Genomic DNA, 18,288 nt, shown 5'->3' on the forward strand with positions numbered 1-18,288 from the left:
TAAGACATGAGCTTCTAACAAACACCAAAATATTTCAATTGACAAGTTAAAAAAGAACAGTTGAAAAGCAGCATGATGGGAATGCATACAAATGCTTCACTGAAAACTTCAATAAAAGAGGGTAATTTAGCACCATGGAACTTGTAAAAAGTACAGATGAACTCCATTTAAATTCTGGTCAGGAACATATAGGCTAAATCTTTTCTCAGAATACAACACAGTGAGGTAATATGATACATGAAACTCAATACATTATTTGCCCAAAGAGGGCATCTCATAATATTAGTGAATTATTCCCACAGCTCTGCTGTTAGTTCTCAAATTTGGATAAGCTGATCATCATCTGGAAACCTCAAATATGGACTGTGTTCTTTATTTTTGGATCATAGCAAACAACTCTTTCCATCACAGTGCTACAGATTTAAAATACAAATGTACAGATCCTCAAGAAGGGTAAATACTTGGTGTTCTTTCAATTTTTTAGCCTCATAAGGTACATCACCAACTCGATTAATTCAAATATATAATCGCCCGTATGAATCAGTAATTCCAAGAGCGAAATTTAAAATGATATAGCAAAATCACGGATCAGATTAACATTGCTCTGTGGGCCTTCAGCTTCAAAAAGAGATCACTTTTTTCCACCCCCAGATACATTGAATTTGAAGAATATAATGTCCCCATCCTGAACTACGTAGGTCTTTCCTTCCTGCTTGTACTTTCCAGCAGCCTATAATATCGAGGACAATGACGGTAAGAGATATATCCATAATTTTTTTTTCAAACAAACTTTGAGGTATAAACAGAATCAGCTCTAAAAACTAAAAAGGGAAAAGAAGCAAATGACAGAATGGTGATAGTTTTGTACCTTAACTGCTGCTTCACTGCCCAGTTCCTTTAGATCCTCAAATTTCATAACCTGAAGCCAGAATGTTCATATAAATAACTCTAACATAATATTGTGATAATACTATCTATCCCAAAATACATAGAACTAAGCAGCATTTTGAATCCACTGACATCATAATTTACAAATTCCTTAAGGAGTCAAATGAAATTGAAAAGATATCAGATGAAACAGTGTGGAGTGTCTTGTGTATATAGCTTTCAAATTGAATCAAAAAGAGCAGCACACGAAATTCATGATATGTAATATGTACAGAAGATATAGACATATGCTAAATATGGAGAGCAGGTGCGGAAACAATATCAATGACATAGTGTCAATTAAGAACATATGCGTAGATATTAGACAAGGTTATATATGAATCCAACTAGACACACCCAGAACATTCTACTACCATCTTTCGATCACCAGAAAGTAGGCAGGGTAAGAAGAGTTGATGGCACAATTTCCAATTTTCAATAAACAATTTAAGAAAACAATATATTCTGGTTGAAAAAAACACAAACAACTCTAGTTTCATAATTCATTTGAAATTTTGTTAATAATTGATAGAAGTGAAACATCAAAAATATTAAAGTACTGAATACTGAAATGAAAACAGACAAGATATTTCTAATCCAAAACAGAAAACAAATAAATAGGAAGTCTGATAAATCACCAACAATTAAAGGTATGAAATCTCTCTTTCTAATGTGAGCATCAACTTGAGAACAAACAGTAACATGTAAAGGGAATAAAATAAAAGAGAAATACCTCAGCACATATAAAACCTTTTTCAAAATCAGTGTGTATAGCACCAGCAGCTTGAGGGGCCTTAGTTTGTCGTCTGATCTGCCAACATTTCACCTAGGACAACATTCATTACACATCAACTCAGTAAATCAAAAAATACAAACATATAGTTGGGGCTAAAGGCTTGGTTGATGGTTAAAATACAAAAATTCCCATTCAAGTGTTGTTGGTTCTATGCAACTACTATGATAATATGGATCGTAATACATTTAAGAGTAGCTTGATGACACAGGAATAATTAGATATGTAACAGTAATAGTTAGCTGATAGTAAGACAGATCATTTGGACAGATATAGAGAGGAAAAACATTGAGTAAATGCTATATCAGCATGAAAAAGATTATTTGCTCAGAAATATTAACAGAAAAGTATAAAGAGTATTCGACACAAACAAATTAGAATACATGTTATTATATAGTTCTATGTCAGGAAAACAAAAGCAATTAAAGAAGCAAAACACAATTTCCAAAAATAATAACAAAGACTCGACTATTCAGCATTAGAGATTCACACAACGGAAAGATATACCTCATCTGGTCCAGCAGTGAAAAAGTATATGAGATTGATTGCTGCAAAACCAGTCTTAATAATTTTTGGGATCGCACTGAAACACATAAAAGACAACTTGCTTTAAAAAATTAACATTTAATGCAAAAGGTTTATTATATCATAAAAATGTAGCTTCAAGCTGTGTGAATATCAGCATGTTGTTATTCTCTTACCAAAATGCAAGCCATAAAATTTGCCAAAAACTTTTCATCATCTTCACATAAAGCAAGGGAAATAGATATAAACTGCTATGCTGTGTGCTGTGCAACTATTTAGCAGCATGCAGGCACTCAAAAACATATACAGAAAGACCATGTGATTGTACATATAGCTCAAGTTCTCTGCTTTAGTGGCTTGTCATGTGACAGGAGCGAACAGTTTGAGCAAAACAATGAAAACCTTCAGAAGTTAATATCGGAGGACATATTAATGCATGAGGCTCAGCAAGCATATCTTAGGAGGACGAAGCAAGCAGTCGGTGGCACAGTGGCAAGCCCTACAGTCAAACTAGGTGGCGACATCTCCTGATGATGGTAAGATGAAATAGAAAAACAACTACTGATGTGCATATCTTCATTTATCAGGATTTTCATAAAAGGGGCAGAAAAAAGAAAGAAAAAAAATGCAGAAATCATTCCATATTCTGGAGTAAATAATTTCTCAAACTTTCCTAATAGATACCCTTCTGTGCTACTTGCTACAGTCAGATGCTTCTTATTAATCAATTATCATTGAAAACTAGGTAGACGAGATAGTATGAGAGCATGCCTCTGCAACTTGTTTTCATCACAGTATTTAGCAGCTTCATCCTCGGGCATATCTGTTAGTGACTTTTCCAAAACACAACTAAATGGAATAATAGGCTCACCACCATGCCCCTGCACCCTGAGATAAAAAGGAAACATATCAGGTACTACAATTGAGATATTTTATGCAATAGAGAAGCTGATAGATTACATGTTTAATCTATATCATGTGGAATCAGAGGATGAGGCATTTCAGCAAATTGTTACAACTGGCACCATGCTAAAATCTGGAAGCACAATCACATGTGCATTCCAGGAACATGATCTATCATTAAAGTTGGGAGAAATTGAATCTCCAGAGCATCTGGACTTACATAGTATTTACCAGTTTATGCAGTACACAATTCTCAACAACTTTTCCAAGTCCATCAAATCATTTCAGAATATTAAAAAAAAAACCTTATACTATAAAGCTTGACATATAATTATAAAATATGGCTAGATCCGGATACTAGTAATCCTCATTCTTGCAACAACATTTCCTGCTTCTCAAGATATTTTACTCAGTATAAAATAATAACTCCTGAAAGAAATGCAATTATTTATTCCAGTGCAATTCTGCATGTAACCAAGTAAGGTAGCTGAATAAGTCATTACTGACTTTCAGAGCCCATCAGGTTCCAAAAAAAAAAGAGAGATAATCGGAAAATAATGTCAAACAAATTGGGGTATTTTATGGTTTTTTTTTTTATTTCACAAGTCATATATTTATTACACTAAATGCAGAAGCAAAATCAAAATGTAAATGCATCTCAAGCCATCCTGCTGTAATAATATTTGAACATAGCCATACCAAGCATGGATCTTGGGAAGAAACTTGTTCTTTTTTCTTTGATAATCTTTCTCATTCATGTTCACCTGTAAATAGACATAAAAGATAAACATAAAACATAAAGCATATATCTCAAAAAATTTAGACATGAGAAAGGACAATTGAAAAAAGAAGAGGAAAACTGGAAGACGATCTGTATTTATTTCTTGACAGTTGATGGCCCTTCTGTCATCATTTAAAAGAGCTTAACAGAAAGTGAGTGCTTTCAGCTCAGATGCACATTCTGATCTCAAAAGATGGGCAAGTGAGAGAAGATCACAAGCGAGACCAATTTTTAATTTCTTACCACCCCAAATGATACAAAGAGTCAATGGGTGTATTCAGCAAAAATATCCAAAATTGAAAAGCCTACTTCCACAAAAGAAATGGAAAGCATTTTCTTTTTTTCATAGCAGAGGGGCTATACCAAATAGACGACAGGCTTGGCTGTAAGCAACTGGAAAGTATTCAATATCTCAATATCTGCAGCTTTCCAATCACCTAGGCGGACATCTTTTCCGTCCATTATCCATGCTTTGACCTGCAGCATGAGGAAATAATGACAAAAAAATTTGCTGAGTAGTAATTCGTGAATAAAAGGAAATGATACAAGGATAGTTAACCACAAGTTTGCAAGGAGAGAAATATAGAGCGAAAGTTTGCAGTATTCCTCGTCGGGCTACTAATTGCAACACCTGAGACTGTCCAGAAAAACTAAAATGACTACTTGAAGCTTTGAAGCTGAAGATATAATCTGCTGGTGAATCTGATCTTTCAACTGGATTCTACTAAAAACAAACAACCTTCCATACCACAAAACTCATACACGACATCCTATAGACATCTTTTATCGAAGTTCTAAAAACTGACTACACTTTTAATCTACCTAATTCTACAACTTTATTGCAGAAGAAACTTAGATATAACTCCCTTAATTTCAACCCCTATTACTTACTGATTCCTGTAGTCAGATAAAATTCTTTCCTGAGAAGTTGGCACTAACCTTGTCACATAAGTCATGCTCAATCTTAAGCTGCTTGTCGTTGCTCCTTTTCATCGACTTCTCAAGGTCTTCCAACCTCCTATCCATGAATTCCAAATCCTACAAAAAGCCCATGCAGTACAAAGAGGTCAAAAAGCAGATGTGCATACACAAGTTGGGGAGCAAGATAAATAATAGCACTTAGGTCTACCTTGCTTTTACAATACATAGATATCAAAGAACAACATAGATTATTTTTGCCCGATGAGAACTAACAATACCTTAAGCCGTAGCTCTTCACCAATGGTTTCTAAGTCCCTTACAGGATCCACAAGGTCATCAACATGAATAATTTCAGGATCTTCAAATGCCCCTAGAACAGGATTTTGATGAGTTAGAATAACACTCCACAACTGAAGTCACAAAATGCACCAGCATCCTAAATATCTCATGCAAATCAAAAATCTATTATCCTCCCCAATTCAAGAAAAAGGACCTTACTTAACACATGAAAGATTCCATCAACGGCACGAATATGAGATAAGAAGTTGTTGCCTAAACCCTGTCCCTCATGAGCCCCTCTTACAAGTCCAGCTATGTCATGTATTTCTAGAAAAGCTGATACCTGCATAACAAATAATATCATGACTTATTATACCTCTACAAATATAGATTGAAGAATTAAAGAAACAGAATAGGAAATCACAGTAATTAGATGATAATTCTCCTCGAAAAGAATATGAAATACAATGTTTTGATCGAGTTTTCCACAAGTATGCAAACTTGTGAGAGAAAGAAATATGCGGCATGCGCATCCCTTCTCTAACTTATATTTCTTATACAGTGGCAACTGAGTGACATAAAAAGTAAGAAGCTGACAGAAGTGAACGTCAATAGACTGTTACTATATGTTTTCTATCTACATTATGCTTCAACATGTTAGAAGTTCTTTCTAATGTAAAACGCTGAAAGCTTCAGCAAGGTTAAATGTTTAGCAGCAAGAGCACAAAGATAAATTGCTCAGCTAAAATCTGAAACTCATCCCTAGGCACAAAGCATTGTTTACATACATGTTACACTACTTTTGGCTCGATAAGCAGATTTTTAACAGAAGAAGAGCAAAATATATTGTTATTTTTTCTTCTTAAACCAGCCTTGATTAGTTGATTACGCCAATAACTGAGTTCAATGCATAGAAAATGTGTTGGGCACTACACGAGTCCCATTTGCATGACAGAGATTGCAACAAACCATCAATTATAGGAATGCTAAAGTTAGGGCATCATTAAACAATTATAGCCCCAACTTGTCAACAATGGATAAACTGGACCTTATAATTGTAAGAAAGAAACTTTGAATGACATCCAATGAATATACAAACAAGCAAGAACTGCATAATCTATAAATTTCTTAAAGAAGAAAAATAAACACAAACGAAAAAGAGCATACTTATAGGCAAAGACCTAACTTGCAGCCCTACAGAAGAAAAATACTATTAGAGTGAAACCACCAACCTCACTCTTTGGCTTGAATAGTTGACAGAGCCAGTCAAACCTCTCATCTGGAATATTAACCCGTGCCTCATTGGGCTCTATGGTACAAAATGGGAAGTTTTCCGCAGGGATTGACAGTTTTGTGAGAGTGTTAAAAAGAGTTGATTTTCCCACATTCGGCAAGCCAACCTGTTAAATTATAAAAACATACACAAATTATCATAGAAACAACCGAATGTTGATCTAATTTCATCTTAAAATTCTAAAACATATGCATTGTCTTCACACCACGCGACACAAGATAAAAGAAAAAAATAATGCGTTGAAGAGTAAAAAGATGGAACTTTTATCTTAAAACCGGTCCCTTTATAGTCTAAACAAAAAAACTTTCCTCTTGACAAAGAACCGAATGCTCATAATAGTTTCATCTTATAATTCTACAATAATACATTGTCTCCCCATCAAACGATACAAGATAAAACATTTAATCCTTAATTTAGTTCCTTTTTCAGTCTAACAAGTTAACATTCCCCTTGACCGATCGAGAATCATTTCGCGATACAGAAAACATCACAGTTCCCTCCAAAATACTTAAGAAAGATAAACAATCACGAAAGCAGCAACAAAGTAAAACAAGGAAACGAAGAAAAGATAGCTAAGAACAAATAAATAAGAAATAAAATCTAATACAACCTAACAAAAACCCATTGTTCTTCATGACAGAGGAAATTTAGATGGTCGAAAGCTTACGATTCCGATCTTGAGGTGAGACGAGAACCGCCCAAGAATGGGCCGCTCGGCCGGGGCATCCTTCGATTTCGCGGCCTTCGGGGGCATTTGCGAAGGATTCTAAGTCCAAATGGCTGTTTCTACGATTCAGTTCTTCGCCCACTCCCACTTTAAGCTCTAAGCTTTTTGTCCTTCGATGAAGGCGAGATGAGAAGAGAACGTGGCGTAAACCCTAGAATCTAAATCCGAGGACGTGCTCTCGAACTGGATACTAATCGGGCCTACAAATTGGGCCGGTCTTCAATCCTCATCTTGCTCCGGCCCAAGAACTAGGCCCTTGTGGGCCCAGATCGACTCCTCCTATATTTCAGATATTTTAATACGTCCGAGAAGTTGACTATTTCCTCAAAAAACAAAAAAAAAGAACAAAAAAGAAGTTGACTAAAACTTAATAAATTATTATTTGTCTGCTGATCTGCAAGGAAGCTATCAGTTTTATACAATCTAATTCACACTTGTAGAATTATTTCTTTGGCCTTTCTTTAACTGCAACAAGCTATTATTACTGCTTCACATTCTTGCATAGAGACGTCTTAGACTTAACCTTTCAGATTCTGAATTACCAGCAAGTACTCAAGGCATCTTCACATATTCAGCTTAGCATCATGGTGCTTAGGATGGATTATTGAACCTTTTTATTGCATGTTTGATTTGCTGCTGTTGTAGCTTTGAATTCACCAGATTTATAAAGAGAATAAAGTAGTCTTGAAAGGAGTCTGTAATGAGAGAGAGAATCACAAGGAGTTGAGAATAACTAGTTCATCTAACAAAAGAACAACTATAGCAGTAACAGAAGAAAAGCATATCGTGTGTTTTTTGGTGTTACAATTTTCTCCTTCCAGGCCAGATGCTAACCTCTTATATAGATATCGTTACCAAGAGCTTTAGTCAGTTAAATTCAGAAGATAAAACCCAAGAAGGAAAGTTATAAACTCAAGAGGATATATTTCATTAGTAGCATTTATACATGTCTCAGTGGACAAAAGTACATTAATTTTCAGTGTCTGAAACAAATGACTCAGGCATGAGAGATTCATCTGCCAGATGATAAGAAAACTTTAGCATTTTGACAGTTTCATACTTGATAATCTACAGGAAATCCTATTCTTCAACTTCTTCGAGCAGAAGAGATTTCAAAGAATGTAAGGTTACTTGTTAACTATCATGCGATGAAAAAGTTTTTAACACTCAAAATGACCTTCTCAGGGTGACCCAGCTATCTGAAATCAACAACTCCAACAATGTCTTCAGACAGTGTCACTCAGGTTTCATAGAGCACTATCGATTTTATTTTACGATGGCTTTGACGAAACTTCCTCTTCTCTCTCTCTCATATTTGGGAGACTAAAAGATAAATCGGTAAAGCCGAATTCGCTACTTCTGAATAATTCGCTATCTGCCTTTTGCTTGTAAGCTTCATGGAGTTGCAAGACATACTCCAGGTGCCATAGGACCTCACCCATCGTAGGCCTGTTCTTCCCCTCATCGGCAAGACACTTCTCAGCAATTTCCCCAAACTTCTTCAAAGACTCCAACGAATAATCCCCTTCCAGCCGTGGGTCGATAACTGCTTCAATCGACCGCTGACGTTGCCACCGGAGCGCCCATTCAGCTAAGTTAATTTGATCCTTTGGCAAGCTTGGATTTATCACAGGCCTGGCACAGATGACTTCAAACAGCACCACTCCAAAAGAGTAGACATCTGATTTTTGAGTAAGCTGTTGTCTGCGAAAATATTCAGGATCAAGGTATCCAAAGCTTCCTTTTACTGCAGTACTAACATGGGTATGATCCAATGCAGGTCCGGCTCTCGACAGTCCAAAGTCCGACATTTTGGCAACAAAATTCTCATCCAACAGAATGTTGGTTGTCTTAACATCCCTGTGGATTATACCTCTGTCTGCTCCAGTGTGAAGATAGTGAAGTCCCCGAGCTGCCCCAATGCATGCATCCAACCGCTGCTTCCATGTAAGAGTCGGGAAACCACTTCCATAGAGATGGCTTCTTAATGTCCCATTTGCCATGAACTCATAGACCAGAATCATCTCCCTTTGCTCATCGCAGTACCCAATCAAGGAAACAAGGTGCCGATGCCGAAGCTTTGAAAGCATCTCAATTTCTGTCTCAAATTCTTTTAGGCCCTGTCCAGATAGAGGATGTGCCCTCTTAATTGCCACTAGGTTCCCCTCGTCAACTTCACCCTTGTAGACCTTACCAAACCCTCCAGTTCCCATAACCAGAGAATCATCAAAGTTCCTTGTGGCAGCTCTGATCTCCGCCAAAGTGAACATCCTGCCTATTCTTAAACTAGCTGTTGTTCCAGTATTTATCAGAGGAGATTTCGATGCTCGAGCATCAGAGGTGCTTGCCATGGTCTCATGAAGAAAAAGTGGATGCCAACCAGGAGGGCTCTCTTTCACAGTAGCTGCTCTCTTTCCTCGAATACAATGACATGACAGAAAAGAGACAACCGTGACGGTGATTATGAAAGCAACACCAAGACCAACTGCTTCGGATATAGTTTTGCTGTTTGGCTTCTTAGCAGAAATTTTTCCATCACCAGTGTTAATCCTTTCCGATATGTAAGCGAGGTTTCCATTCCTGCTGAGCTTGAAAATCTCCAAACCGTTTAGAAGTGCATCAGTACCTGAAGCACTGGTCAAAGAATCAGGACCTAACTGAAGCCAAAGAGAGTCTATCTGCTGGGAAACAGCATCAACATAGTCGTCATGGTAGGCTTTGTTCATCCCCCCAGCCCTCACAAACACATCATAGTTTTCAGCAGCCGTTTTGTTGTTGATATAGATTTTAAAAATTCTCTGGTTCGGTTGATCATAACGCAGCTCACAGAAGTGTAAACGGACCAAGTAGTCAAAGTTGGGGTCAACAGGAAATTTCCATGATACATTGAACCTCTTCTCCACAACTTCATTATTGCTCATAATCCTTGCAGTCTCATAAACCATAATAGGCGCAATTGAAGAGTCATTGCTAGATATATAACTTACATTTGAACTATTATATATCGTGGTTGCAGCATTCACAGAGAACATGAATCTCTCATCTGAATCCCAAGGCCTCCACAGATCTTGGTCTTCATTGGATTTAACTCCTGGCCCTCCAACATTTAAGCGGTACATGGTCTCAATTCCTCGGTCAGTCAAACTCAAAGGGATTTTCAGACCATTGCTGGCTACTTTGTTTATAGTTTCATTGAAGAAATTATCAGGAGCTTGAATGACCTCGAGTGCATTCACAAAAGCAAATGATCCAGAGATGGGAATAAACTCAATCCGAAGCCCATTAAGATTGACACTGAGAAAATACTCTTTCACAATGGAGGTGATGACCGAATTACTGCTGAGACTCTTCCGTGAGATCTCCTTGGAGACATTGAACTTGGAAACCAACTTCAGCTCATTTGCCATCACATCAAATGCCGACTCATTTGCATTGTATGCTGCAAACTCAAAGGGATAGAAATGAAGTCTAATGCAGTAATTTCCAGAAAGAACACTGAAGTTGTAGTGTGAAGCTGTGTTAAAAATGCGGGCACTTCTATATAAAGATCCAAAGACTGCCTCTCCACTGACTGGGGCAGCAGATGCAACAATTCCAGGAGAATTTAAGGTAAAATTATCACTGGAAGCCTCATCCCCAACCCATTTCCTACCATCAGCATCACTGCTAGTATGAGATCCACAATTGATCAGAAATGTACTCCCATGAATTTGTGCAACTCGCGAAAGTATAATTACAAGACCCAAGAGAAACAGGTCTAGTATCTTCATATCTCAAATCTGATCCACAGTTTACTTGTGGCAATCTTGGAGATGGACACCTTAAAGACTTCTGAAATCTTGATAGGATGCACTCTAAAAGAATTCCATCAAACTAGAAGAGCAAGAATTCAACTTTTCAAGACATCTAAGATTCAAACTTTGCAGACATACATAGCAGAACCCTCAAGGAATTACAGGGAAGCAAGAGATTTTTTTTTTTTTGGAAAAAAAAAGAGCATTACCACCTTGTGATCAACCACTTCTATCTATTTCAGTTCCAACCCAGATAGCAAAACCTGGAAGAAAGAAGGAAAAGGAAAAAAAAAATGAATAGAGTTACAAGCGACAAGAGGGATCTAAATGCACAAGTGAAGCAAGATCTAGAGCATAAAGACCATCAAACAACAACCTTCAAGAAGACCCAGCTTTAGGAATGTAGACAGAATACTGCCATTAGATCCAAATGGGTTCCTTTCCCTTCTTCGGTTACTCAAAGTTGACAAAAGGGGATTAAATGCCAAGCACTAACGGTCACAAATCAGATAACAACTCTCCAAAAGCAGCTCCTTTTGATGCCGCAATCTCAAGGCTTGGATCTCACCTATGGAATCCCCTACAAGAACCAAAGGAGGGTTGAAGAAAGGAGAGATCTTTGCTTCAAAGGTTGGGTTTTTTCTCTCCCCACTGTCAAATGAGCCAGTAAAGATGAGAACCCAACAAAAATTATGGGCCACAACTTGGCAATTTCTCCAGATGGGGTTCTCCCTTTAGCACATGAGAGAGACAAAGAGCTCAGTTGGAAAAGGATGCTTAACTGCCTGTTCTCTCCAAAGTGCAAAATTTTAGCCAGTGGAGTACCAAGAAAAGGAATTGCTCTCTCTTCTTTTCCTTTTCATATTACCCCCCCTATGCTTAGTCTTATCCCCTCAAAAGGAAGAAGATCCCCATAAAAGATTAAAATGTAGGTAGATATATGCAAAAAAGACCAAGAAAAATAAGAAGTAAATACTGTAGCAAGCACTTGCCTCTCTGTTCCTCTGTTCTTCCTCTTCTTCTTTTTCTTTTTCTTTTTATATCTGTGATTCTGTCTGTGTGAAGGTGTTTCAACTTTCTTGACAGATTACTATTATTTTTTTCTTGCATTAACTTTCAGATTAGGGAGTTTAATGATTTGATATTAGCAAGGAGAATCCATTTTCAAAAGGGGGTGGAGGCACATAATGTTGTCTGTGGGTGCATCAGCACTGCCATAATGGATGGTTGAGACACATGATCTCATTCATGGGCATACCACCACAGCCATTTGGAAGGAGGATGATAAAGAGATAATATAAATAACAAATAAAGAAAGTGAAAGTAAAATAACATGAGAGAAAAGTAAAGGCAAATGATTCTTTGGAATGCTTTGGAAATTTATTTAAAACATCTTATAGTTTACTTTTAATGCTTCAGAAATATTCTAACATTAGTTTTTTTTTAAGGAACAATTACAAACTACATATTATAGCAGTAAAATAACACTTAAAAGTAAGACAAGAACTAGTCTATCAAGATTAGAAAATTTTAGGTGTATTTTTTTAAAAATTTCCAAGAGTAAGATAAGATTCTCTGTTGGGTCTCTTACTGTTAGATTAAAGTTAATTAGGCTATTTTTTAAGCATTATAAATTACAATATGAGTCAAATTATAAATGGATGTGAATGGTAATATCTATAGTGTTTTGAATAAAATTTTCTATATCTATTGTACATCTAACACTTGGCTTGTAATGGATGATGGTGTTCTGCTTTGATGCATGCTAGATACTATAGTTTATTGCTAGTTGCATCAAAGAGGAAGTGAATTGATGCCATGTGCTTCATAATGTCATTATTAAGTAAAATAATACTTTGTGAATAGATCCATTCTAAGTTAATTAAATCGCCAGCCCCTTTAGATGCAGTCATATGACAAATAGTATATTATAAAGGAACAATTTGATCATCTTATACTTCTTCAAGACAGAGAGAAATTATTTCTGGCCATATTTAACTCAAGAAGACTTGATTTAAGAATTAATTGGTGTGAGATCCAATCTAGCCAACTTAAATCATTAAGCATGGAGCACAAATGGGATTAAGATTCCAGATGGGTCAGAGTTGAATTCTTTTTATAGTTGGTTAAAATGATGAGATATGTCACATCTGAACATGATCAGAGGAGTTAAATATGAGAAGTTTTAGTAAGATGCAATACTAATATATGATGGCATTGGCTAGTGACAAAAAAATGTTACTTGATTCAGCTTGAATTCATGATGGCTGCCATTTATTTTCTTGCTCAATGTAGTTTGACAGGCATGATGATAACTTTATTTACACGTATATTGAAGCAAAAAATTATTTCATACATAGACATTGAAGATATAGTGTTGCAACTTGCAACTTCAGGAACTGTTCATCTGACATTCCTGAAACTGGTGATGGAATTTAATATTTAACTCCCATATAAGAAATCCAAGTATCAAATACTAATGACACCCAAAAACTCTAAAATGCATGTAGCTAAAATTGCTGATGTTCACAAATATCAAACTTTATTAAGGTTAATCATACTATATATTTCTTAGTTTAATCAAGTTGAGAAGTCTTAAATATTTCCCATATAAAGTGTTTCTGCTTTAAGAAAATTGCAGTCCTTTTGCTTCTTCTTTTTTTGTTTTTGTTTTTTTTTTGTTTTTTTTTTTGTGTGTGTGCATGTTACCATCTGTATTCTAGTCTTATTTCAAAGGAAAACGGACTTTTTAATTAAACTAGGCTAATTTTTAATTTTTTTTTTACCGAAATGGCTTACACAGACCTTAATATCAAAAAGTGTGTATTTCAAAGTAGCACTAAATAAAACGCTTACTTGTTAAACATTTTATCCGCCCAAAATTACAACACTAATTATATCAGTGTTGTATCAAGTAAAATACTGAACATTTTAGTAATTTACTTAAAAATGAGAATATACATAAAATGTCAGAAAAGTTAAGCTTTAGTGCTATAGACACATTTTAGTGTAAATTTGATGTGGAATCTATTTGAATAAATATAATATAAAAGAGAACTAGTTTGGTCAAAAACTCAAAAATATATCCCTACTCTCACCTTTCAAAAAACTAAACTCATTCGGTGGCATTTCAGCAAAATGATAAAAAAAAGAAAAAGAGTTAAATGTATTTTACTCATTGTATTTATGTCCAAAATTATTTTATTCTCATGTATTTTAAAAAATTTCAAGTCAATCTTCATACTTATGATTACAGTGAAACAAATAATTTTTCCGTTAAATTTAACTGAATAATATTAAAATAATCAAAATGCCCATATCGTATTTATTAGAAAAAATAAATAGATTTTAATATAATATAGCAAAATTACATAAATAGCCATCGTACTTGATTAAATTTAACAAAAAAACTAACCGTCTTAATTTAATTATAAATATAAAAACTAATTTAAAACTTTTTAAAGTATAGAGAATAAAGTAATTTTAATTATAAGTACAATGAGATAAAATATATTTAACTCAAAACAAATTATACCAAGAAAGATCCCGTGAATGGTCCATTTGGTGAGACAAGTCAACTTGCAAAAAAATATATCAAGAAGAGGTTTGAACCAATAAAACTGAAACACTGTTAATAAGCCAAAAAATTTATAAATGATTAACCTCAGAACATTGCAGTAAAAGAAAATCCCGCACTGGGTGGAGAAAATTGAACAAGCTATCCTTTTCCAAACCAATCAGATATACAGTTAGACTAAAGCAGGAGCATGTTATATCAATGAATTAATATGTCTGCCAAACTCTGGATTCATTTCTCGTCATGCATGGTGACTGAAAATTACATTCAAAATATCATGCGGGAAATGGACTTTGTAACATTTTTTTTCACAACATAAAAGAAAAGGAGATACAAATATAAGGCTCAGGCCAAATAAAATTCTTTTTCTCGGGTCGAGAGCAGACTGGGGTTCAATTTGAGTCCTGATCCAACCATCTCATCTGGTTTAATCCAAGTTAGATCATGAACTTAAAGCAATTCCAACTATAACGAAGTGCCAAAATTGCTAATTGAACATCACAAAAAAGCAAAGACACCAAACTGCTTTCTTATTTTTCTTTCAAATGCTGCTGCAGAACCTATTGGACCTTTTAAGAATCAACTTTTACAGATTTAGTAATCAAGCAATCCAAACACTACGACTAGAATTCACATTCTGCATCAGTAGTCACAAACAGCAAAACCAATGACCACCATCAAATTGTTCTTTTGTAGACCTTCACCAATACTTCAAGCAAACCAGCACTCATACAAAAAATATATGGATAGCGCATACTCAAACTTAACAGGAGATTTCTTAGAAAAACCCAGTTTATAGGAGATTAACAGAAAAGGTTGCATGGAAAAGAGTAAGGTTAATGAAAGACTATGGATTGGTCATTGTAAAGTAAATGAGAGTACAAATTCAAGTAGGAGATAGTTAAACCAAAGATAACATTATGTACTTGGGTAAAAGAGAGGCCTGCTGCTATTCTAGAGAACCATCAGACTATCAGAGTGAGCACCTTAAAAGTGAAACTTAGAGGAAGGAAATCCTATCTAGGCCTTGAGCTTGCCATTGACACCACGTTTGGAGTACCAAATGCCACTCCTATCCCCATTCAACTGGTTTCTTTTAGCTACAACAGAACACTGATCTGCCCTTCCACTACTAGAATTCATCTCTATTTGAGCCTTACGCCGCCTCATACGGTTCTCCAGTCTAACACTTCTGAGGGCTTGGATCCTCTTCTCAATCTCCAGTGCCTGCGAGAAGTTCCAGACTCTCACAACACCCTCCTCACCACCACAGACAATCCTATCTGCACCAATGTCAACAGAGAAAAGATTGCACCCAAACCCGTGCAGCATCCTCTGTGGAGGTTCTACTGCATCAGGATCAAGGTGCTTAACCCTTGAATATTGCTTCAATGAAGAATGTTGGCTTGGCACTAGAAGTTTCCTTACATCGATCAGTGCAATTCTGCCATCACTGGAAGAGGAAACAAGCCACGGATACTCAAAAGCAAGACAATGAACAGGTCCAGTGTGTGGAATCCAAGTGACCGCTGGCTCAATGTCCTCGTATGCATGGCCCTCATTAACCACAAACATGTGAATTGCCCCATCTTCACCTCCAGTGAACAGCACATCCCCCAAGTATGTACGAGTCAAGGAATAAGCATTACCCACATGAGCATTGGAGATCACACTCACCGGTTCTCCAATATCAGTGTCCCAAACATAGACGTCTCTCCCAGCTGTGCTAGCAACAGTAGAACCACGAGGTGAAAGAGCCCATACCCAGTCTCCATGCATCAACCTTCTCACGCACTTCATTCCAGCTCGGTCCCATACGCGAATGCTCATATCCCATGACCCACTGTAAATCCTTTTGGAGTCCAATGCGAGGCAAGTCACAGGGCCTTCATGCCCCCAAAGGCGGAATTCAGAATTTTGATTCACAGTGCTCCCGCTAATGTCAAATAGATGGGGATGTCCTTCACTAGCCCTCCAGCACTGGAGGAAAGCATCTGTTCCACCAGCTACCAAAAGCTCAGAGTCAGCCGTGATAGCTCGGATTGTGCAACCAAGAGAACGAGACACTGCAATTGACAACCCTTCTTCCATGTCCCACATTCGAACCGCAGAGTCATACCCACCAGTGAATATAAGCTTTGCTGACTGCAGAAGGAACACCGTTCGAACAGCCTCAGTGTGACCATGGAGAACATCGATGTTAAACCTCCCCATGAATGATTTGATCCTGAACTCACGCTCCACGAAAAGTTCCTTCCAAGATCTCTGGTTTGAAGGACCCGAAATGGCTGACGCACTTGAGCCCAGCAGCTGAGGCAGGCCCCATCTCTGGCAGTAGAAATTCTTCCATCCCTGATGTTCCGACGCTAAGGTATGCAGGAGGGTGGAGACACAGGATACAATCCCGAGCTCCTTTGGATCAAGGCACTGGAGAATCTCACAGACGAGAGCAGGAGGGAGATCGGCAAAGGACCGATTACTGGCGTTTAGACACGAATCATCAGTAGCAGTGTTGTTAGATTTCGAGCCACCCTTATTCAAAGGGAGCCCAGAAACAGGTTTTGGGATGATTGACCTAATGTTGGTTTTTCTACTGGAATTAGACTTTCTCGTTTTCCAGATATTATTGGCTCTGGGATTGGTCAAAGCAAGTTCTTTCTTCCAGGGACTATGAATATAATTTTTGGCTGATGAGTCTCCTATCTCGTTGCATTCTAAGGCCATAAAAAAGACCAATCCCAGCACAGAATACTCCTTATAAATATCTCCCCAACTGTGCAAAATTCACAATCCCCCCCCCAAAAAAATCCTTCTTTTATCAACAATATGTGGTAAAAATCCTGCCTTTTGATAAATAGATAAGAAAAGAAGCTCCAAGTTACAACTCTACCTTGCAAAGGAATACAACCGACAAAACAGCTATAATCCGCAGGAACCCCAATCTAGCTCGCACGAGATCCCCTCAAAAGCGATTCCTAAACCTAGAGAACGAGATGCTGACGAAACACTACGCAGAGACGAAAACGAACAACTTGAAGGAGAGTACCTCGAAATAGGAGACGGGAATTCCGACGAACGGTGGAATAAAACCCTAGAAATGAAATAGCTCTGACTTCGGGGATCTCTCAAAGGCAATTTAAAGCGGAGGAAAAAAAAAATAGAATTAGGGCTCGTCCTTCCTTCTAAATTCCATTTTTTTCCCCTTATATAGTGCGTGGCCGCCGATCTACCGCCTATGCTTGTGAGAAATCGACGGCTGGATTTCACGGATTAATGTTTGGTGTTAGGGGGAGGGTTGAATTTTACCCAGAGCAATTGGTATATATATAATATTTAATATTTTAATATATTTAAATTCTTTTATTTTGAAATTCCATTTTTTTATATATTTAAATTCTTTTATTTTGAAAAAAATGGAAAACATTTTTTCCCCTTATATAGTGCGTGGCCGCCGATCGACCGCCTATGCTTGTGAGAAATCGACGGCTGGATTTCACGGATTAATGATTGGTGTTAGGGGGAGGGTTAGATTTCACCCAAAGCAATTGATATATATATATATATATAATTTAACATTTTTATAAATTAAATTATTTTATTTTGAAATGCCAAAGCTATAGTCATTCTCTAGTATTTAATCTAATCTGGCAGCCATATATGTGGCAATTGTTTCACGGAAGCTCATTAGCATCGACTATTAAATTAAGGATTATTAATCATCACATAACTAAGAGGCCCCATATTTCATCACTTGTGATTTGTAAATT

At 36.7% G+C, this 18,288-nt stretch overlaps 3 protein-coding genes across 3 annotated transcripts; all 3 read right to left on the bottom strand.

Moving 5' to 3' along the window:
- Window positions 1-141: 141 nt before the first annotated feature.
- LOC140794741 (obg-like ATPase 1) lies at window positions 142-7,316 on the bottom strand. The gene is made up of 12 exons (XM_073146890.1): window positions 7,091-7,316; window positions 6,362-6,529; window positions 5,349-5,472; window positions 5,129-5,220; window positions 4,869-4,967; window positions 4,293-4,406; window positions 3,848-3,912; window positions 3,017-3,133; window positions 2,228-2,303; window positions 1,661-1,753; window positions 869-919; window positions 142-730 (listed from the first exon to the last, which is right to left on the bottom strand). Exons 1-12 carry the CDS (start codon window positions 7,175-7,177, stop codon window positions 632-634), a joined length of 1,185 nt encoding a protein of 394 aa, XP_073002991.1. The 5' UTR covers window positions 7,178-7,316; the 3' UTR covers window positions 142-631.
- A 738-nt stretch (window positions 7,317-8,054) lies between these two features.
- On the bottom strand, window positions 8,055-11,068 carry LOC140795161 (probable receptor-like protein kinase At1g30570). The gene has a single exon (XM_073147583.1). It carries the CDS (start codon window positions 10,918-10,920, stop codon window positions 8,422-8,424), a length of 2,499 nt encoding a protein of 832 aa, XP_073003684.1. The 5' UTR covers window positions 10,921-11,068; the 3' UTR covers window positions 8,055-8,421.
- Window positions 11,069-15,295: 4,227 nt separating this feature from the next.
- On the bottom strand, window positions 15,296-17,696 carry LOC140795162 (F-box/WD-40 repeat-containing protein At5g21040-like). Its single transcript, XM_073147584.1, has one exon. The coding sequence runs from the start codon at window positions 17,243-17,245 to the stop codon at window positions 15,542-15,544; it is 1,704 nt and encodes a 567-aa protein (XP_073003685.1). The 5' UTR covers window positions 17,246-17,696; the 3' UTR covers window positions 15,296-15,541.
- Window positions 17,697-18,288: the final 592 nt, after the last annotated feature.

The sequence above is a fragment of the Typha latifolia genome, chromosome 9, assembly GCF_019914945.1.
Source record: "Typha latifolia isolate L0001 chromosome 9, TyphaL0001v2, whole genome shotgun sequence".
Taxonomy (NCBI): Eukaryota; Viridiplantae; Streptophyta; class Magnoliopsida; order Poales; family Typhaceae; genus Typha; species Typha latifolia.